At 41.6% G+C, this 23,503-nt stretch overlaps 1 protein-coding gene across 24 annotated transcripts in view; it reads right to left on the bottom strand.

Moving 5' to 3' along the window:
- Positions 1–23,503, bottom strand: part of pole3 (polymerase (DNA directed), epsilon 3 (p17 subunit)) — a 143,542-nt gene that overhangs the window by 69,689 nt on the left and 50,350 nt on the right. For 21 of the 24 annotated variants that reach the window (XR_011356329.1, XR_011356328.1, XM_069933509.1 and 18 more), the window contains 3 exons: positions 12,021–12,142; positions 8,901–9,006; positions 2,943–3,112 (listed from right to left, as the gene is read on the bottom strand). Coding sequence is in view for 22 of the 24 variants with exons in the window: in XM_069933509.1 (XP_069789610.1) it covers positions 2,943–3,112; positions 8,901–9,006; positions 12,021–12,142 (398 nt within the window). In the remaining 2 variants the exon portion in view is untranslated. Of the gene's footprint in view, positions 1–2,942; positions 3,113–8,900; positions 9,007–11,982; positions 12,143–14,968; positions 17,066–23,503 lie in introns of those variants that run through there. The other 3 variants (XM_069933591.1, XM_069933583.1, XM_069933612.1) reach the window with 3 other exon arrangements.

Below are 23,503 nucleotides of genomic sequence, written 5' to 3'. Positions count from 1 at the left end.
CTCACTTTTCCTACTCTCTCCTTTTTTCTCCATGATCAGTCTTTATGAAAGGTTTCAGTCCAAAGCATTGACAATTAATTTTCCCTCTCATGGTGCTGTGCAACCTACTGAGTTCCTCCATCAGATTGTTTTTCACACCATTTTTCTTCATCCTTTTCTTCACTATATTCTTCCTAAAGTGATATAACCTAATCAGGATTCACTGCTTCAGTTGTAGCCTAACCCAATGTTTTATACAATTCAATTGTCCAAGCCAGTCCACAGATGATGCAATAGCCTCCACTCCATCCTGACCCACATAGAGAACAATGCCTCATACACCATTGACTTCAGCGTGGCATTTAGCACGATCATACCTCTGAGGCTTGTGAATAAACTGTCAACACCCTTCTTTGCAACTTGATTATGGACTTCTTGATGGAAAGACAACAGTTGGCAATAAAACCTCAAGCCCCATCACATGGAATACTGGCGCACCTCATGGCTGTGTTTTCAGGCCATTTCTGTTTCGGCTGTTGCCTCACAACTGCACTGCCAAATTCAATTCCAACAGAATCATTAAATATACTGATGATACAACAATAGATGGCCTCATCAACAATAATGGTGAGTCACATGAGGAGAAAGGAGGTTGAAAGGCTCGTAAAATGGTGTGAGAACAACCACCTGATTCTCAATGTGGACAAGACAATGGAGATGATTGTGGACTTCAGGAGAACGAAGGTCAATCATTCTCCACTACACAACAATGGTTCCGTCCTGGAGAGAGTGGAGAGCACAAAGACCCTTGGCATGCATACAGGGGACCACGTATCCTGTTCAGTTTATTTATATAGCACATTTAAAACAACTCACATTGACCACAAAGTGCTTTATTAGATTGTGGTGGCACACATCCTCATGGCGAACCGGCCCCACTTGTATCACCATGTGGCGGGGAAGCCATGGGGAAATGACATCGTCAGAGGTCTCTCTCTGACTCCATCATCCCTTCCAGCGCTCACCCTGGGCAGTGATTATGATGTCACATTGAGCTCTCCACTGAGTTCATGGTGGCCTTAAAGAGGCACGCTGAATTTGAATAAAAACAGTCGCTAATGATGTGGCAGCAGTGATCTCCTTCAGCTCCTGCAAGCGCCACAAGATCATAAATTAAGCAACTTTTTAAAGTGCATTATATAATGAGTACCCGAGATTTAGAATTGTACATACAACATGGTAATAATTAACAATCACCTCAAAATGCTTGCGAGTAAAAATACAACTTCAGCTTGGATTTAAAAGAGTAAAATGAAGGGACTAATTTGATAGAGGGAGGAATGTTGTTCTCCAATTTGGGGGCTGTAATAATGAAGGAGCAATCCTGGACTCACAACATCTCCTCATTAGTCAGGAGGGCACAACAGTGCCTACACTTATTAAGGAAGTTGAGGAGGGCAAGGCTACTTGCCCCCATTTAGACAACCTTTTACAGGAGCACAATTGAGTGTGTCCATTTGACTGCATCATTGTGTGATATGGTAGCTGCAAAGCATCAGACTAGAAGCCTATAAGGAGGATCATAAAAGCAGCCAAGAGGATAACTGGGGTTTCCCTTTCCTCTATCGATGACATTTACTGGAAGCGTTTTCTAAATAGGGCTCAAGGAATGATTGAAAACTTTCCATCCAGCGCATAATATCTTCAATGCACTACCATCGAGAAGAAGGTACAGGAGCATCAAAATCAGGACTGCCAGTCTGGGAAATAGATTCTGCCCACAGGCTGTGAGACTGATGAACAGTATCCTGTAATGATGAAAATCATCCCAAATATTTCTATATATTTATTCTGATAATTTTTGCAATCATTATATGGTGTGTCTTTGTATGATATATTCTTGAATATCCACTCTAAAAAAGTCCCCTGATGAAACATGATCTGATATTGTTGGTTTACTTTATGATACTATTTTGGAAATCCAGAATTATCACATCTTCTGCACTGGCCAAGCTGATATATTGTTATTTATTCCAATAATGAAATGAGTTTGGCAAAATTAGACTTTCTCTTTTGAAATTCATGTTGCCTATTTACTGTTAAAATTAATTTTAGATTTTTTAAATTTTTCCCCCTTTGGTCGAAATTTCATGATTTTTTATCTTCCATCATATTAAATAAACTGTTCTGTAGTTCCATCTGACATTATTGGTGTACCTCTGAAAGTCCATCTCCCACTCCTCCAGCACTGCACCTTCTTGAATAAATGAAATAATGCTAGTACCTATTAAAGGCTCCAGAGGTCTAGGTTCATTCCTGATTTTGGGTACTGTGTGGGGTTTGGACATTGTTCCTTTGACCCAAAGGGTCTGTTTGTGTTCTCCAATTTACTTCCACATGCCAAACCTCCAATGCTTGGGAAGTTAATGGCTGTGTAAATTGGCTATAATCTAGGTGGGTGGTAGGAGAATTGGGATTGAGAAGGAAGAGTTGATGAAGAGGCAGGAGGAAATATAAAAGTATAGATAGGTATTTGATTGTAGTGGGTTAAGGAGTATGTTTCCACCCTGTACAACTCTGAATAGCCTCTCTTACCTTTTAATTAGGTAGGTAAGACATTTTAAATGAGAGATTTCTTATATATATGTTTATTTAATGTTTTGTTCTTTTTTTCTGAGCAGAATATATTTTACTGATCTGTTGAACAACATTTTAAATGCCCCCTATTGCTGTTCTACATCATTGTTCATCAACATTGCTTATATTATATTCCCAAGTTCTGTTCTGTCTAATCAGCTTGTCTTTAGCCAGTATTCCTTGTATTATTTATTTCCTTAAAGAATTATATATATCAAACTGAGAAACATTTCACTCTGGATAATATCACTGGGAAAGTGGACAATCTTAAATTGTGTCATTCCTTTGGCATAAAAGATGATTCACGATTACTTTACCCTCATTACCTGTGATCTGGTTGGGTCAGAATCCCCTTCGCCACTTCTGGTAATTCATTTCTGTGCTCTTCATACAAAGGTTGCATGATGTCTTTCCGTCCCTTGAGGCTCTGCTGCTTTCTGGCAAAGTAAGTGTATGGCTGTCCTCCTGTTGCTGTCTTTTTTTTCGCCCTCTTTCTCTGGATGATTAGAAAAACTTATGTTTGTTTGCTAGCTTTTGATAAGGAGACTATTCAGGCCATTTGGAAGATGACAACCTTAATGAATCTTTCAAGTTTTAGCTGTCAAACTCAAGCGAAAAACAGCGGGATACGGGAAGGATAGAGGATAGAGGATATATTTCTAGATGAAAGGTTTGTGGAGGCGCACATCTCTGTGAGCGAACTGGCCCTGTTTGTACCGCCGTGCTGGCGGGGCAGCTGCAGAAGATGGCGCTGTCAGGGCTTGCTCAATACCTTGTGGCTTAGGCCACAGCTTGCATCCCGGGCCATATGATGATGTCACCGCTGCTTGGGGCGGAATTCCCGTTGGCCTTAAAGGGCAGTGCGCGAAATTCAAATAAATAGTTCAACTGGAAACCCCACTGAGTTCAGTGGTGTGTTTTCTGCGTTGTCGCAGCCGCTACATTGGTGACACTGCAGAGCCCAGATGTTATCTGATCTCAAAACATGGATTCATCGTTGATCAGTGCTGTTTCTGTGAAACTCTCCCCCTTTTGGACCCATCGGCCCCACATGTGGTTAAGGCAGGTGGAGGCACAGTTTTGATTCCGGCAGATCACCTCGGACTCCACCATGTTCTACCACGTGGTGAATATCCTTGATGAAGAAATGATAGCAAGAGTGGACGACCTGATCCTCGATCCACCTGAGAAGGGCAAGTATATCACCCTCAAAACCCTCCTCCTCAGCACCTTCGGATACTCGTCGGCAGCACGTGGCCAGGCTGATGCATCTTGATGGCCTGGGGGACAGAGCCCCATCTGCCTTAATGGATGAGATGCTCACACTGGCAGAGGGTCACAAACCCTGCCTGATGTTTGAGCAAGCCTTCTTCGAACAAATGCTGGAAGACATCCAGCTCCTGCTAGCAGACGAGGACTTCTCAGACCCCAGGAATGTCGCAGCCCACGCTGACGTGTTGTGGCAGACAAAGCAAGAGAATGAGACCACCATGAACCAGGTCACCTACCCTACACCCAGCTGACCACAGACTGCCCCCAGACAGAAGACGGAGGAGCACCAGTCGATCTGGTGCTTCTATCACCAACTCTGGGGAGCACAAGCCTGCAAATGCTGTCAACCCTGCTCATACCAGGGAAATGACCGGGTCAGCTGCCGCTGATGGCTGCAATGGCTGGCCACATGCACAGCCTCTTACACCTGGTACACAAGACCAATGGATGGCATTTCCTGGTGTACACCAGAGCAGAGTTGAGCATGCTGCCCCGACCGCCCTTGAGACCCACACAAGAGCCAACCTTGTGGGCAGCGAGCGGCACCGACATAAAGAGCTTCGGCACACAAACTGCTCAGGTACTCCTTGGGCAGGATAAATGTCATTGGAAGTTCCTACTGGCCACTTAAGAACTGCACTGTTAGGAGCCGACTTCCTCCGTGCACACAACCTGCTGGTCGACCTGAAGGGCAAAAGGCTCATGCACGCTCGTACCTTCCAGACCCTCCGTCTAGAGCCATTCAATGCGTACAGGCCAGGGATAGCAACCGTCTGCATGCCCAGGGATGAATACACCCGCATCCTCGACGAGTTCACCACCACCATGCCCCAGCACAGCGTTCGCCACCACATTGCCACATAGGGCCCTCCACTCCATGCCAAGGCCAGATGACTGCCGCTGGAGAAGCTGCAGTTAATGAAAGAGGATTTCTCCCACCTCCAGAAGCTTGGCATAGTCTACAGGTCAGACAGCCCCTGGGCCTCTCCCCTACACATGGTCCCCAAAGCCTCCAGGGGTTGGCACCTGTGTGGGGACTACCACCGGCTCAGTGACGCAACCACGCCTGACAGATAGTCTATCCCCATATCCAGGGCTTCACGGCCAACTTGCATGGCGCCAAGGCTATCTCCAAGGTCGACTTAGTCAGGGGCTACCACCAGATCCCGTACACCAATGACATTGGCAAGACCGCCATCCTTACCCTATTCGGCCTTTTTTGAATTCCTTCAGATGCCTTTTGGCCTGAAGAACGCAGCCTAAACCTTCCAGTGGTTCACGTACACAGTGGGCAGTGACTTAGACTTCGTGTTCATCTATCTCTATGACATCCTAATCGCTAGTCGAGATCACGATGAGCACAAGACCCACCTCTGCACACTGTTCGCCTGCCTGGCTGAATTTGGCCTCACCATCAACGTGGCCAAATGTCAGTTCGGGAAGGAGTCACTACAGTTCTTGGGCCATACCATCACCGTGGATGGGGCAGCACCATCACAAGACAAGGTCAAGGCCAAGGCCATACAAAAGTTCCCCAGGCCAGACACCCTCAAGGACCTGCAAGAGTTCACTGGGATGGTTAACTTCTACCACCGTTTCATTCCCAGGGCCGCACACATAATGCGCCCACTGTCCATTAAGCAAAAGACACTCAAGTGGTCGAAAGAGGCCAAGACAGGGTGCCACCTTGCTGGCCCAACCCGACCCAACGTCCACACAGCACTCTCTGTGGACGTGTCCACAATGGCTATCGGAGGCATCCTGGAGCAAGAGGTCAATGGGCAGTGGCGCCCCCTGGCGTTCTTCAGCCGGCACCTCTGACCATCTGAGTTGAAGTACTGTGCGTTTGAATGGGAACTCCTGGCCTTGTACCTCTTGATTAGGCACTTCCGCTACTTCCTGGAGGGCAGACCGTTCACCGCCTTCATGGACCACAAGCCGGTGGCTCAAGCCCTCGCCATGGCTAAGGATCCCTGGATGGCTTGCCAGCAGTGACATCTTTCCTATATCTCGGAGTTCACCACTGACATCTGGTAAGGACAATGTTGTTACTGACACGCGTTCCAGACCAACCCACAACTTGTCCCCTGGCCTGCTCAGGCCCAGAGGGACAACAAAGAGACGCAGGCCCTCTGCACTCCCATCACCAGCCTGCACCTCGAGGACCTGAAGCTGCCAGGCAGCCACAAAACCAGTTCTGTGTGATGTCTCAATCGGCTCGCTGCGACTGATAGTCCCCCCACAGTAGAGGCAGGGAGCATTCCGAGTGATCCATGACCTGATCACCCCTCAGTCAAGACGACGGTGTGCATGGTGGTGGAACATTTCATCTGGCATGGGTTAAAGAAACAAGATGCCCAGATGGCGAGGAGCTGCATGCATTGCCAAGCATCCAAAGTTCAGTGCCACGTCAGAGCCCCGATACACCACTTCGACCCGCCAGCCCAGAGGTTTGACCACATCCACGATGACATAGTGGGGCCCCTACTGGTGTCCATGGTCGACTGGACGATGAGGTCATCCCCCTCAGGGACACTTCCACTGAGACCTGCGCCAGAGCCCTGCTCGCAAACTGGGTCGCACATTTCGGCGTTCCAGCCCACATGACCAGCCACAGGGGCGCCCAGTTCACCTCCGCCCTCTGGGCGCATCTGGCAAACCACTTGGATATCAAGCTCCATTATACCATGGCCTATCATCCCCAAGCAAATGGACTCTTAGAATGTTTCCACCAACATCTCAAGGCGGCTCTCATGGCACGGCTGAGAGGACCCAAATGGACAGATGAGCTGTTGTGGGTCCTGCTTGGTTTCGAATTGCTCTGAAAGAAGACCTCCAGGTTTCGTCTGCTGAACTTGTCTATGGTGGACTGCTGTCGCTACCAGGGGAGTTTCTTGGAGCAGACGCCGAGCCCGGAGGTGAGACCCCGACCCTACTTGTGGACCTCCGCAACAAGCTCACCTCGTTAGCACCCCCACCACCCACCCATCATGGCAAGCACTCGGCTAACGTCCCCAAAGAGCTGGACTCAGCAGAGTTTGTGTTTGTCCGACGTGGCCCACACCTGGCCCCCCTGGCACCTGTACAAAGTCCTCCAGTGATCAGGAAAAGCCTTTACTCTGGATATTGGGGGCAGGGAAGAACTTTTCACAGTCGACCGACTAAAACCGGCACACGTGGACTTAAACCAGCCCGTGCAGACGGCCCAACCTAAACGGAAGGGCCAGCTGCCCAAGCGGCGGGACGCATAAGCCAGTTCGGGGGGGGGGTTTGTGTGGCAGAGCACATCTCTGTGAGCGAACCGGCCCCATTTGTACCGCTGCGCTGGTGGGGCAGCTGCAGAAGATGGCACATCAGGGCTTGCTCATTACCTCATGGCTTAGGCTACAGCTTGTGCCTCGGGCCACATGATGACATCACTGCTGCATGGGGGAGAACTCCCGTTGGCCTTAAAGGGGTGCACGCAAAATTCAAATAAACAGTTCTAATGGAAACCCCACCAAGTTCAGTGGTGTGTTTTCTGCGTTGTAGCAGCCACTACAGGTTATTAGTTTGTGCAGTGCTATACTATGAGAGGTAATGGAAGTTGAATCAATAAAAACATTTGGTACAAGTACATTGATTAACGTGAGACATGAAGGTTGCTGGGTGTAAAATATATGGGAAAAAAATGAAGATAGTCATTCTTGGAGAAATTACATTCCATTTGGAGTTATTTTTGTAGGGCTAATTGATAAGTATATGATTGTTTTCTTGGCCATAAATGAAGTGGAATCACCTTAGAACAATGATTAACACTCTGTGGCAATACTCTTAATGTTGAGTTAGCAGAATGTAAAGATTCACACTTAACCTCCTGAAGAAAATTACCTATAACTTAAGAGGGAAATACTACATCTTCCTTAAAATTTGCCAACTGTACCTGCATTATATAGGGGAAAAGACATAGTATGGATCATTGTGCTTTATACGCTCTGTCTGTTCCTGTCTACCCTCTCCTTGGAGGGAGGGGTGGTGGGATCCATCCATCTTAATTAGGTTGAGTCACGAAAATGTAAAGACATGGAAGCTGGTGGTGCAGTCCCTACAAATCCTACGATTTCTGTACTTTCATTGAGTTTGATTTTACTTTTTTGTAAGAATTTATGTGTAGTTGTTTTGTCTTACTTTTTGGTCCTTATGTCCCTAATATGTCTAGAAGGTAAAGGGACACTGTAAAATGCTACAGAAAAGGGGATGAGGACTAACTTATTGTTGCGGCCTTTCTTTTAAGATTAACTGTCTATTTAATTTTGTTTCTGGATATATTAGTTGGGAGAATGGAGGGGGGAAATTGGACTCAATGTGAAATTTGTATATAATTGGAAAATGCGTGTTTTATTATCATGGATTATGTATTGTTGACACTGAGTTTGAAAAATTAAAAATAAAATATTATAAAAAGATGCACTGTTGACTGACATTTCATTACAATTCTAATAGACATCACTATGGAAAGGCACAACAGATCTGCTTGCAACTGTGCAAGCAGAAAAAGAGTTACCATTTTGGATTAATGATCCTTCATCAGAAAAGGTGGGAACTTAGCCCTGTTTAAGTTTCAGAGAGGGAAGAGTGCAGGAAACAAAAGGAATAGTATTTTATTTTCTTATGACATCTTTGTGGTTCGATGTTAGATTGAGATGTCATCTGGTCTTTCAAGTGAATATAAAAAATAACCCAGGGTGAGGCTTCTGACTAATATTTATCCCTCAACCAACATCTCTGAAAGAAATTGGTGTTTACCTGAATATCATCCATTGGACTTTGATGTGTGAAAATTAGCTGCATGTTTCTTTACATTTTAACACTTAAAGTATATTATCGATTGCAAAACATTGCCACACTTGGATTTGAAAGGACCTATATAAATGTAATTTTTGTTTGAAAAAAGCAAGATATACTGATGCAAACATGCCAGCTGTACTGAAAGTGGCAGAAAACATCAAGAGTCCATGTAAGATGAAACTCACCATCTTTTGTCTTTGTTTCTGTTCTACTGACAGTCCATGAAGTTCATCATATGGCTGACCCTGGAAGCAGATTTCTTTGACAGAGACACACTGTGGTTGCATGATGCTATTTGAAGCAGGGAGAAAACTTAAGTAAATATCTACATTCTTAGTTTTATTAAAAACAGCCTAATGGAGTGCTGAGTTTATTATGTCACATATTCTGTTTTGGAATGTGACAGCACATCTAACACAGAATATGGCATTACAATATCACATTACATTTCCCAAATGTAAAAGCTGTTCACACTTCCACCATTCGGGGCCCTAAACAGTTCTTCCGAGTGAAGCAACACTTGTGAATCTGCAGGGGTCATCTACTGCCATCTACTGCCAATAGTGGTCTCCTCTACATCAGAGAGACTGGACAGAGGCTGGGAGATTGCTTTGTTGAACTCCTCAGCTCTATCTGCCGCAATAGTGGGGATCTCCCAGTGGCCCCTTTTTCAATTCCTGCCCCATTTCCATGCTGTCCATGGTCTTATAAACCACTATACTGAGACCACCTGCAAATGTTTTTTCATTGTAACTTAGTTTCACACAGAGAAAAAGTCTGGAAGTTCCTGGCATGTACCAACCGCCAACCCTTTGCGGTCCATGAGCAGACAGTAGACCTGGAGGAAGTCTGCTCCCGAGAGTGACTGTGCCACCGCTGCCAGTGTGAAGGTCCACATGAAGCAGCTCTTGCCAAAACAGAGTGGGATGGTGCAGGTGCTGAAGATCCTTATACTGCTACTGCTTGCTGCTCTTAGGACTGGGCCTGGCTTCCCGTTCCAGGTGTCGTAGGCTGAGGGAGGTGGGGGAAAGATCCTGATCTCGGCACCCATGTCAACAAAGAAACATCGTCCTGAGAGACAGTCCCAGACGTGGAGAAGGCTGTCTCGTTTGCCAATTGACATAGCCATTAGTGACGGGTGGCCACAGCATTTCTCTGAAACATGCAGGGGAGGCAGCATTAATGGGCCTTCATACCCCATCTTTGATGATAAAAACAGTACTAGTCGATGGGGGAGTCCCCTTTCCTTTCCTTCACTTGTTGCGGCCTTCTCATTCGCTGTGGGCGGGGCCGAGTCACCTGTTCCACCACAGTGCTGTTGTTCTTGTTCGTTCTCTAGAGCAAGTCAGCCCGGGATCTGATTCTCCTGGGATCGCTGAAATCCTTGTTGGCATATTCTCGGGTAGCTGTTTCAGAAAAATCTGCTCGAAGAACAGACATAGTTTGTGCCCCTTGGCCAAAACCAGCATGTTGCTCATGAGGATGGATGAGGCCCTTTCATGTATTTTCATCAATTCAATCTCTGCTTGACTCATTCCCTTGGTTTTCTCCACTCCTCTTCCTCTCTGCAACTTCAACCAAATTTGTTTTCCAAATTTTTCAATTCCATTGAAGAGTCAGTGGCTTGATCACCATCTCTTCTTCTCTCACTACAGATAGTACTTCTCCTTCTGCGACCCCAGAACTTGCGATTTTCCTTTCACATTTAGCATAACTTGATAGGTCAAAAACCCAATGCAAAATTAAATCTTGCCAACTAATTTTAAAAAATAATCTTCCAACATAAATCAGAGGAAAAGTTATGAATTAGACACATACATTCAATACACACATTATTTTTCTTTCTCAAAGTATTTTAACGATATCGCCTGTGGCCCAGAATTGTCAATTATAGAGACCAAAAGGACCAGAACTAATTCAATTCCATGCTCACTTGGGTATGGAAAACATTTGGTAGCCTTGCTAGCAGCACTCAAATCCCTTTAATAAAAGTTTATTGTAACCAAAAAGCAGTCAGCACTCTGCAAACAGCCTTCCAGTCTCAGAGCCTGGATTGTGAAGAAATTTTCTGCTCCAGTTCACAGTACTATGATGCCAAGGATGTGAAGGGAAAAAAAAAATCACACTTAGGCTGTAGTGCATTCATTGTTGAATAGCCAACATCAGAAACAGTTTGATTTTTGTTTAGTTGGAAAGTAGAAAGTGTGATCTCACTGAAACCTACCGAATACTGAAAGGGCGAGATCAAAAGAAGGTGGAGATGTTTCCAGTAGTGGGAGAGTCTGGGACCAGAGGGCACAGCCTCCGAATTAAAGCACATCCCTTTAGAATAGCGATGACGAGAAACTTCTTCATCCAGAGGCTGGAAAATCTGAGGAATTCATTGCCACAGACAGCTGTGGAGGTCATGTCATTAGGTATATTTAAAAGCAGAGGTTGATAAGCTCTTGATTAACAAAAGTGTCAAAGGTTATAGGGAGAAGACAGGAGAATGGGGTTTAGAGGAAAAGTACATCAACAATGATTTGAATGGTGGAGAATATTGGTGGGCCGAATGGCCTAATTCTGCCCTGCATCTTATGGAAAATGTAAGTACCTTGTGTTGGGCTTGAAATTCCAGGTGTGTACTTACATACAAATATACATTACTCTTACTCCAAAGGTGATATTGTGCCTATGCAACAATTAAAAAAAAGTTTGCTTCCAGGTGTTTTTTCTGTGCATGAAAATCCAATCTCAACAAGCTCTCTCTCAGTAAAGGATATCAACATGAACCCTGATCTTCAATGGAATGTTTAATGCTATTATCTGCATCCAAATAATTTCACCATATGAAATAGAGAAATGTTCACATTTCTGGCAAAACTTTTTTCACTCTCATGATCAAAGACACAGAATGCCCATTCCCTCGATCTTGATCTGACATTCAATGGATAATGATGAATCTGCATCTTAACTTCATTTACCCATCTTGATTCCTTAGCATTAATACATTACCAAAATGGGTGCAGGGGAGACAATTTTTTGGAAGGGTTCCCTTCTCTCTGTTTCTCACCAAAATAATTTTTTTTTTTACATATCAACCCCTTTAAACTTCATTTAAGTCCCACTATAATATTCTGTAAGAGAATACTACTCTGGTCTTTGTATCCTGCCTTAATTTGATAATTGTAGCCTGGAGTTCCAACTTATAATGCTGATTGAAAGTTGCTATGGGCGGCATGCTCACTCTGACAATTTCATGATGGTTCCTCTATGTCAACTTGCCTGTCCAGTTTAGAGAAAACAAGCTTGTAGTTCCTTACGATTGTGCATGCTTTTTCTGCCATTTCCTCTTCTTCTGAAGGTTTGGAACCCAGATAAACATTGTCTTTCCAAAGTACTGGTCACAAGATGGAGATTGCTGCTGTAGCTCTATCACCTCAATCTAAAAATAGAAAACTCTGTTAATGAGATCTACTATTACCTTTACCTGCAGGAATATAAACTTCTTTAATAAAATGCTTGATACCATTTATTTGTTTTCTTCCCTTATTTTAGGTGACAGCCTGCCTGAGAATGAACAAACATTGCATGGAAACTATACATCCAGCACCCTAGATCTGTTCCACCTGTGGTACTGGATAGAAGGAGACTGATGGATTGGCACTATTCCATTTTTCTCAGTCAATAAAACTGTGCATAAAAATACATATTAAACAACATTCATAAACAGATAATTTTGTCCCAGTAAATGGGAAATCACTGTGTGGAAATTTGGTGCCTTTCTTTCTATATTATAGCAGTCACATTCTGAAGTATTTCTCCAACTAAAACGTATTTTGAGAGAATTCAGAGGTTGTGAAATCTGCTGTAAAAATGTAAATTTTATTTTTACAGAAGCACAGTCTTTTGGTTTGTGTTACATGCATTTCTGTCTGATTTTTTTTCACATATTGGCAAACCTGAATTGTTCAGTGAGATGCAAGTGCATGAAGTAGCTCTATTTGCAAAAATCACACAGTAGAAAATTCTGGTTAAAAACATTTTAAAAAAATTGATTCTCGTGCAATGATAATCATAGATTCCACACATATTTTGATGATGCCTCTTTCAAATACACATCGTTGGGAATCAATACCCCTCTCTGCAACTGGATTGTGGACTTCCTATGAGAAAGACCACACTCTGTCTGGGTTGGTAGCAGAACGTCAAGCATGGTCACGCTGAGCACTGGCGTACCTCAGGGCTGTGTGCTCAGCCCGCTCCTGTTCACACTACTGACCCATGACTGCATCGCCAGATATAGTCATTAAGTTTGCAGATGACATGACAGTAGGGTGGCACAGTTGGCATAGCAGTTAGCACAATGCCATTATAGCACTAGCAATTGGGGCTGGGGTTCAAATCCCATGCTGTCTGTAAGGAGTTGTTACGTTCTCTCCATGTTTGCGTGGGTTTTCCCTAAGGGCTCAGATTTCCTCCCACCGTTCAAAATGTACCACTGGTTGTAGGTTAATTGGGTGTGATAGGGCTGCACGGACACGTGGGCCAAAATGGCCTGTTACCATGCTGCATGTCTAAATTTAAAAAAAAATTATTGGCCTCATCGGCCACAAAGTAGAGGTGGAAATCTCATGAAATAGTGCAAGAGTAACAACCTGAGTCTCGACGTGGACAAAACTAAAGAGTTAATTGTGGACTTCAGGAGGACAAGGAATGACCACCCTCCACTACACATCAATAACTCTGTAGTGGAGAGAGTAGAGAGCACCAAGTTCCTTGGAGGCCACTTAACTAGTGACCTATCATGGACACTAAACACCTCCTCACTTGTCAGGAAGGTGCAATAGCGACTGCACTTCCTGAGAAGACTGAAGCAGGCAAGGATACTGGCCACCATTTTGTTAACTTTCCATAGGAAGCAGGCAAGGATTCTGGCCACCATTTTGCCAGACAGAGTGTGGTCTTTCTCATAGGAAGTCCAGAATCCAGTTGCAGAGAGAGGTATTGATTCCCAGCGATGTGTATTTGAAAGAGGCATCATCCTGGCTGGCTGCATTACAGTGTGGTAAGGTTGCTGCAGAGAAATGGATGAGGTCAATCCACAAGATCATAAGAGTGACAGAAAGGATCACTAGAGTCTCCCTTCCGACCTTTCACATGATCTACCAGGATCGTTATCTGAAGAGGGCTCACAAAATCGTTGAGGACCTTACCACCCCAGACACATTATCTTTCAGCTGCTCCCATCAGAAATGAGGTACAGGAGTAACAGAGCCATCACCATCAGACTGAGTAAAAGCTTCTTCCCACAGGCAGTGAGAATGCTGAATGTCCAAAGGAACTGCTCTCAATAGTCACCTGAGACAGTCATATCTATGAAACAATATTTAATTATTTATTGGTATACATGAATACTTGTCCTGCATATGTGCCTGTAACTACAATTTTTTTTTTGCTAAGTGGCTGATCAATCTGTCAATAGGTGGTACTTGGGAAATGCAAACCTATAGATTTCAAGCTTTAAAACTCCTGGTATCCAGCACCTCTGGGGATTGTTTCATGCTGGATAAATGAATTTTCCATTTGCTTTAGATTGTGTATTGCGTGATTGGCAAACTAAACCTACATTTTTTAAAATCTGTGTAGCGGCTGCTAACGGCAGTACTACTGAAATGAAGTACGTCCACACAAGGATGACCCAGTAACTGACTTTATTTGAATCTCTCGCGCTGATTTTAGGGGTCGACCCACTTGCTATCTGGAGCACGCTGGTCTATGGGAGTGACATCAGTGCATTGTGGAGTCACTGGCTGCCCAGTGACGTGCAACCAGGAAGTGATAACATCTCCCAGGCAAAACGTGTCACCAAACGTAGCTTCTCGTGAGAAGGAAAGGGGGCCCGTGCCATCTTGTACCAACTGACTGGGGCGGCGAATCAGCCCATTTAACCGCGCAGTCATTCAGCCCATTACACCACCCCCCCCCACCCCAGAATTGCTGCCACCTGGTCTTCTGTGTCTGACCTGGGGAGCTGGGACAGGCTGGCTTAAGTCCAAATGCGCTGCCTTGAGGTGATCAATGGTAAACATGTCCTGCCAATGTCCAGGGTGAAAACTGTAACACCTTGAATGGGCCCTCATAGGGGCATTGCTGGGGTGTTCCTTGATGTTCTCTGTGAACGAAAACAGTCATTGGACTGTAGATCTGCAGGGACGTGGCAGGGTGGAGAGCTGTGTTGGGGAGGTGGAGGAGGTTTCAGCTTACCCACCTGTTCTCTCAAGCGCTGAAAGACATCTAAGGCACTGGGTTGTGGAGCATGAGGGTTGAAGTGAATGTCCCCGGGATGGTAAGTGGGGAACCGTACAATATCTCAGTGGATGACTCTCGCAGGTCTTCTTTTGGTGCTTTGCAAATTTCTAACAGTGCCCATGGGAGTTCGTCCATCCAATTCAGGCCTTGTAGTTAAGCTTTCAGGGCTGCTTTCAGATGGCGGTGAAAACATTCGACAAATCCTTTTGCCTGAGGATGGTAGGCTGTGATGTGGTGCAAATGGCTGCCATAGAAGTTGGCGAGGTTGACCCAGAGCGACGACGTGAACTGGGCCTCTTGGTCCGAGGTGATGTGGGTTGGGATGCCAAAGCATGCAACCCAAGTGGACAAGAAAGCTCTGGCGCAAGTTTCTGTGTCACATGTGGGCAGGGGAATCGCTTCCAGCCAATGGCTAAAACGGTCAACTATTGTGAATAAATACTGCATACTTGGCTCATGGGGAGTGAGTCAATGATGTCCACGTGCACGTAGTCAAACCAGTGTTGCACCGGGGCGAAACTCTGGAGAGGGGTCTTGGTGTGTCTGTTCATTTTGGTGTGCTGGCAATCTAAGCAAGTCTTAGCCTATAGAATTATGTCGCGGCAGAGGCCGTGCCACGTGAACTTGTCACACAGCAGGTGAACCTTGGACCTTATCGAAGGATGTGACAGGCTGTGAATTTGGTCGAACACCCATTGTAACCATGTCGTGAGGTACGATGGGTCTGGGGAAGCCTGTCTCACAGTAAAGTTGGGCTCCCCGGTGAAGGTCAGAAATCGCTAGCCTTCAGGTTGGTGAGGACAGTCCAGTAGGCCTGAATGTCAGGATCCTCCACCTGGTCTTTGGCCAGTTGAGAAAATAGAGTCCTCCTGAGATAGTGGAGGTGGCTGGTCTGGTCAGAGCATCGGCCACAACGTTGCACTTGCCTGTAGTGTGGCGAATGTCCGTAGCATACTCCGAAATGTAGGAGAGGTGTCATTGTTGCCTCGCCGACCATGGGTCTGAAATCTTGCTGAGTGCATGAGTGAGTGGCTTACAGTCTGTGTAGGTGACAAAAACCCTTCCTTCTAACATGTACCCAAAATGTTGTATTGCCAGGTACAGGGCCAACAGCTTACCATTGAACATGCTGTATTTGAGTTCTGGTGTCTGGAGATATTTGCTGAAGAAGGCCAGGGGTGCCACTGTTCATCGACCCATTGCTCAAGCACTGCACCAACTGCTCTGTCTGATGTATCTGTTGGGGGTCAGGAAGAGTCAGGATGAGCCACTTTAGTTGCCTGGAATGCATCAATGGTTTCGTGTGCTCACAGGAGCACCTTGTTGCTGAGTTTGATGAGGTCAAATAGGGGTTGCATGAGGGTGGCTGCTTCCTGGTGGAAACGATGATAAAAGTTCAAAGGAACTGTAGGCCTTTGATGGTGCTTGGCCTTATCCGGCAGCAGTGTAGCACTCTCGCAGATGATACAATGTCCAAGAAAATCAATTGTTTCCAGGCCGAATTTGCACTTAGCCAGGTTCACCATGAGTCTGAACTCCTGCAACCAGTCGAGTCAGGTGCATTCTGTGTGTGCTGGCATCAGGGCTGGCGATGATGATGTCATCCAGATAGCCAAAGATGAAATCAAGTCCCCTGCCAACCACGTCCATGAGATGCTGAAACATCTGGGCTGTGTTCTTTAGTCCGAAAGGCATCCTGAGGAACTCGAAAAGGCTGAAAGGTGTAATGGTGGCTGTTTTTGGGACGTCGTTAGGATATACTGGAATTTGATGTTACCCCTTGACGAGGTCCACCTTTGGGAAAATTTGGCAACCCTGGAGCCGTGTAGCAAAGTCTTGGATGTGTGGGATGGGGTATCTATCTGGAACTGTCATGTCATTGAGTCATCTGTGGTCGAAACACGGACGCCAACCACCGGAGTTCTTCTGGTCTATTTGCAGCGGGGATGCCTAAGTGCTTTTTGAATGGCAGATGATACCTAACTCCTCCATGGCAGCAAACTCTGACTTGGCTTGGAGGTATCTGTCCTGCGGGAGGTGCCATGCCTGTGCGTACACTGGTGGTCTGGTGATCTCGATGTGCTGCTCCATGCCATGCGCTGGTTTAGTGTCATGGAAATTATAATAGTTAATATCAAATCACAATGTTTTAGTCTTTACAAATATATGTTGAGATATAGTAAAGAAAATAAAGAAAAAGAAAAAAACTAATAAAACCTGAAAAAAACTACAAAAACTAAAAAAACCTTAAAAACCAACTGAGCCCCCCACCTTAACTAACCTCAATAACTAAAATCTATATCTAAAATACATAATAATGTAATTATATATAAATTTGTATTGTTTCAGATGATACTCAAGGATCCCAAAAAGAACATTTTTCCAAAGACTATTACTCATTTAGGGAAAACTCCACTGGTTTTGAGAATTTAAAACAAAAAAAATCATTGTTTTAATCTCATTATTCTAGCGTAAAGGCTCCAAACTAGTTAAAATACAGAAAATTTACCCCTTAAATTATATGTAATGTTTTCTAAAGGAATACAACTTTGAATCTCTGTTTGCCATCTTCCTAATGTTAATGAAACATCTGATATCCAAGTAACAGCAATACATTTCCTTGCTATTACTAAAACTAACTTTATAAATTTCAATTGAAAATCTGATAAAGATAATTTAGGAGTTATATTCTCAAAATTTCCCAACAATAATAATTCAGAATTTAACGGAAAAACTTACTAACAGAAATCCAAAAAGGTTTAACTTTTGAACAAGACCATGTAGAGTGAAAAAAAGTTCCAACTTCTTTTTCACATCTAAAACATTGATCCGATATATCCAATCTCCATCTATTCAATTTCTGAGGTGTAATTTATAATTGATGCAAAAAATTATAATGGAGTAATCTATACCTTACTTTAATAGTATTGGACATAACTTCTTTACATAAATCTTGCCAAACCTGCTGATCTATTGTTCTGTTTAAACCTTGTTCCCATCTTTCCTTTGAATTAATCAAACCCAATTTAGGTGTTTTTTCTTGTGCAACATATATGCTTTTTATTGAAATGAATTTTTTTAGTCATTCCATCAACTATAACCTGTTCTAAATCTGTAAGATTAAAAAAAATCATATCAGATCCTAATTTCTCTCTTAAATAGGCTCTTAATTGAAAATAATGGGTTATGAATATCATACTTAATTTTTAATTGATCAAATGAAATCAATCTATCATTATCATAAAAATCTCCCAATTTAGAAATTAATTATTCCAAATATTCAGAAAAAGGTTATCTTTTTAAAAAAATTAAAAGAATAATTAATGGTGATTTTAATGATTAAAAAAATTCCATTAATTTCTAATTTAACTTTATTTAAAATATTAAGCAAATGCTTCAATATTGGAGCATCTTTAGTCATTGTTATTAATTGTAGTTCCCATTTATAAATGAACTCTTCAGATATAGTTTCTCCAACTTTACTTAATTCAATTTCCACCCAAGATGGTTTAGTTTCGGCTAACAAAGAAATAAGAAATCTTAAGGCACTTTCAGGTGGCCAAAATACCCCGACGTAAAGCTGCGTATTCTACCCTTATGGGGCTGTCAGGAAGTCACCTGAAAGAGCGGGAGGTTCCTCGGAGGTGCACATTCCAACCCTCCTCTGAGAGGGATAATTGCCAGAGAACTGAAGTCCCCCAAGGCATCTGAATGCAGCCACCTGAAAGCAGCTGCTAAGGGGATGACAATCAGCTGGTGAGCTCCTGACAGACCCCCTCCCCGTTGCCTCTGCTTCCCAGTGCGGGACATCAGGATTTGGGCAGCCAGCGCTGTCATCCCGCACTGGCAGCTCCAGCGCTGACAACCCAAAGGGACAGGAGGCGGAGTGCGCTCTGAGGCACCTCCCGTGCAGCTGTCCTTTTCAGGTGGCCAATGCTGCACTTTTAGGCTGCCTCCTGAATGACCATTCCACAGGTCTGAATCTGCTTCTGCAGGTGTATTGTTGGTGGAGAATGCACCTGAAAGCATCTTTAGTTGTGCTGCCTTATAATAATTTTTAAAATTAGGAAGTTTCAATCCTCCAAGTTCATATTTCCATGTTAATTTTTCTAATAATTTTATTGTAATTTTTCCTTTCCAAATAAATTTCCTAACTTTATTTAACTCCTGAAAACATTTTGAGGTATAGTGATAGATAAAGTCTGAAATAAATATTGAATTCTCAGAAAAATATTCATTTTAATACAATAAACACTTCCAATTAAGGTGATAGGCAAATTCACCCACTTTTTAAAATCTTAATCTATCTTCTTAAATAATGGAATATAATTTAATTTATATAAAATTTTCAAATTATTATCAATACATATACCTAAATATTTAATCTTATCTGTCCACTTAAAATGAACTTCATTTTGACATTGTAAATAATCTCCTTGTACCAATTCCATTACTTCAGTTTTATCCCAGTTTATTTTATATCCTGAAACTTCTCCATATTCTAACAACTGCTTATAAGGTCAAGTTAATGATAATCATGGCTGAATTAAATACACGTACACATCATCAACAAATAGACAAATTTTATGTTCAATCTGTTTTATTACAAATCCTTTCAACTGTTGATCAGTTCAAGTCTTTTGTACAAGTGGTTCTTTAGCCAAAGCAAACAAAGCTGGAGACAGAGGATATCCTTGCCTACTCGATCTAGTCAAATTAAAAGATTGAGGCATCTGTCCATTTATTATTACATTGGCTTTAGGATTTTTTATATAAAGCTTTTATCCAATTTATAAAATTCAGTCCAAAACCAAATTTACTCAAAACCTTAAATAAAAATCCCATTCTAACCTATCAAAAACCTTTTCTGTATCTAAAGCCACTATTACACTCAAATATTTTCTCTTCTGTGCTAAGTGAATTATACTTAATAACCTTACTATGTTCTCTGAAGTTTGTCTATTTTTAGCAGAACCTGTCTGATCCATATTTATTAATTCAGGAAGATAATCATTAATCCTATTCACTAATAATTTTTATAATCCACATTTAATAATGATATAGGTCTATATGAAGCTGGTTTTAATGGAACTAATTATCGCTGTTAAAAATTTCTGGAATATAATATAATTTAAAAGCTTGTTTTATTACCTTCATAAATAGAGGAATCAATAAATCTTTAAATTTTTTGAAAAATTCAACTGGAAACCCATCCTCTCTTGGAGATTTATCAATTTGTAAACAATTAAGTACATCATAGGCTTCATGTTTAGTGAAAAGATTATCTAAATCATTTTACCTACTTCAGTTAATCTTGGTAATACATTTTTGACAAATATTCATCTATAGCCACTTCATGTAACAATTCAGATGTATATAATTTTTCATAATATTCTTCAAATGTTTCATTAATTTTTTTGTGGTTTAAATGTCACTTCAACGTTATTCTGTTTTATTACATTAATTATCTGAGAGGTCTGTTCTGCTTTTAATTGCCAAACTAAGGCTTTATGGGATCATTCTCCTAGTTCATAATATTTTTGTTTAGACTGTAATATCATTTTCTCTGTTCTATATGTTACCATTGTATTGTATTATAATTTCTTATTAGTTAAACATATATTTGTTCTCTGAAGGTAATTTTTGAATTTCTTTTTCCAATATTGTTTTTTCTTTTTCTAATTTATCTATAACTTTCATATATTCCTTTTTAAATATTTAAGTATATCTTATAATTCACAAAACAATTCTCTATGTTGTCTTATAAAAGAACAAAAATCTTCCCTTTTCAATAATAAAGAATTTAATCTCTATCTATATTCTGAGTTTTAATTTTCAGCAAATTCCAATTCAATCAACAATGGAGAACAAACAGATAATATTCTTGTTTTATAGTTGATATTCAAAACTCTTGATTGATTTTGAGCCAAAAGCAAAAGCAAAAAATAAATTCAATTCTAGAAAATGCATCAAATCTATTAGAATAAGAGGAATGGTCCCTGTTTATAGGATGTATCTTTCTCCATATATCAATTAAATTTAAATCCTTCATTAAAATAATAACAATTTGGCAGCTTTTGATTTAACTATTGTTCTTGATGATTTATCCAGCAAAGGATCAAACAAAAATTAAAATATCCAACTAAAATATTTTCATGGACATCTGCTAAATTCAAAATGGTGTCTTGCATTAATTTCTGATCATCTGTATATGGTGCATATATATTTAACAAAGTCCATTCCTCAGAGAATATTTGACAATTTACCATTATATATCTACCTGCCAGATCTGTCATTACATTTTGAATTTTAACTGGTAACTTTTTCTTAAATAAAATTGCCACTCCTCAAGCTTTAGAATTAAATGAAGAAAAAACTACCTCATTAACCCACTCTCTTTTCAATTTCAAATATTCTTTTTCAAATAAATGAGTCTCTTGTAAAAAAGAGATATCTACTCCCAATTTCTTAATACAAGACAAAATATTTTATTTTTATTTTCCTGTTAATCCCATTAATATTAAAACTCATAATCTTAACTGCTTTATTTATTTTCATTATCTATAAATTTTAGAAAGTTCCTTTTCATCACTCCTATCCAGGAAGAATTCCCACAAATTAATTTGGTACTGAATATCAACATCCGCAATCCAAAAACATAAGAATTATTCAAAGTAAACAGATCAAAAATTACCACCCTCCATTTTACTTGTCAAACCATGAAAACACCAGAAATCAATCAACACATCCCCCAACCCCCGCAGGGGAAAAAATCTTTTCTATTCAACCAACAATTCTTCACAATATGAGATTTCTTCACCCATCAAGAAGAAGAATAAAGAAAAATAAGAAAGGGGGAATAACACCCACTCTTTTATACATCAGATGTATTGCATTTATCTTCTGTTACTTGAATTTTAGAAAAGCTTTCTACATACTCTTCAGCCAGTACATGTCTTGTAAAAATCATTATCTGTTGATCTGGCAGAAATACTTTTAGTGTAGCTGGAAAACGGAGAATAAATCTATAATCTTTATCATATAGAACATTCTTAACCAGGTTAAAATCTCTTCTTTTCTTCAGTAGAGTTCGACTCAGATCTGGATTTAAAAAATCTTATCCTCTTCATAATTCAAAGGTGCATGGTTCCAGCTCTTCTCATCACTACACTAAGAATTCTCTCTCTATCCTGGTTGTTTAAAAATCTAATCAGGATAGATTGAGGTCTCTGGTTAGGACCTGGATTTGATCTCAAGGATCTATGAGCTCTCTCAATTAAAATCTTCACAAAATGTTCTTCTCCATATATTGGACCTTCTTTGCCTTCAGACATTCACACAATTTTAAGATTGTTTATTCTACCATAATTTTCCAAAATGTCAACTTTCTCAGGCAATTTTTCATTCATAGAGATCAAACTACTTATTGTATCTTCATTTATATTTGATCTTTCTTCAATACATTGTACTTCCTCAAGTACATCTTGGATTTTCTCCTCTAATTTATCAACTTTTTGTGAAACATTATTTATCAATTTTTTCATATCTGTTCTGACTTGCTTCAATTCTGCAGTTATAAGTTAAAAATTACTCTCCAATGCATCAGAAAGTCTATCTATTTTAGCTTCAATTTTATTAATTTCTTTCTTAAAAAATCTTTTTCTTGCCTTTGAATCTTTCTTCTTCTGAACTTGACATTTCTTCTTCACTTCCACACTCTTGAGTCCTCTTCCACTGGAGAAGTGTCACTTTCCTGTTCAAAAGTAGAGACGCCGGAGTGGCCCTTTAAGAGACAAAGTTTTTTCCAATTTTTTTCCCCTCTGCAAAGTATGTGCCCGACTTTTCGCACATGCGCGGTGCAGTTTTAACTTTTCCTTTGGCACCACCTTTATGGGGCACCACAAAGAGAGCTCCAGAGGATCCAGAACCAACTTCAGTGGCCTGCATCATCAACACGGTAAGCCCAACTTCTCTTTTTTCTTCTGTTCTGATTTTTTTTTGTTGATGTTACCTTTGTAGCTTTTTCTTTTTTTGGTGACATCTTTTTTTCTTCTGTTAATCACTTTAGAATAACTTTAAAATAGTTTTAAAAAAATTAATTTTTCAATGTGTACTTTTTTCATTTAATCCCATGGGAGTTGGTAGATTGCGTGGTGCTCTTCATGGCATCAATGTGATGTCCCCCATTGTGCGCCAACAGTGATGGATACTTGGCCAATAAAAGGGCACATTCTTTGCTGTCTAGAGCGTGGATGCCCAACGGTAAAAGGAATGTTGCTGTAGCATGAGGGGGGTATGACTGGAATGTTTACCAAGTGGCATCTGTTCATGTCGACCAGGAGCTCGTGTGCCTGGAAGAAATTGGCCCCAAGTAGGGCTTGCCCAACAAATGCAATCGTACACTTCCAACGGAAAACATTTCCTGCAGCATGAATTCTAACCAGACGGATGCTGAAGCTTGGAATGGAGGTGCCGTTGGCTGCCTGTAGGGGGA

The sequence above is a fragment of the Narcine bancroftii genome, chromosome 1 (genome assembly GCF_036971445.1).
Source record: "Narcine bancroftii isolate sNarBan1 chromosome 1, sNarBan1.hap1, whole genome shotgun sequence".
NCBI classification, from domain to species: domain Eukaryota; kingdom Metazoa; phylum Chordata; class Chondrichthyes; order Torpediniformes; family Narcinidae; genus Narcine; species Narcine bancroftii.
Note: the sequence above shows the minus strand (reverse complement) of the source record. Positions and strands in the feature narration are given on the sequence as shown.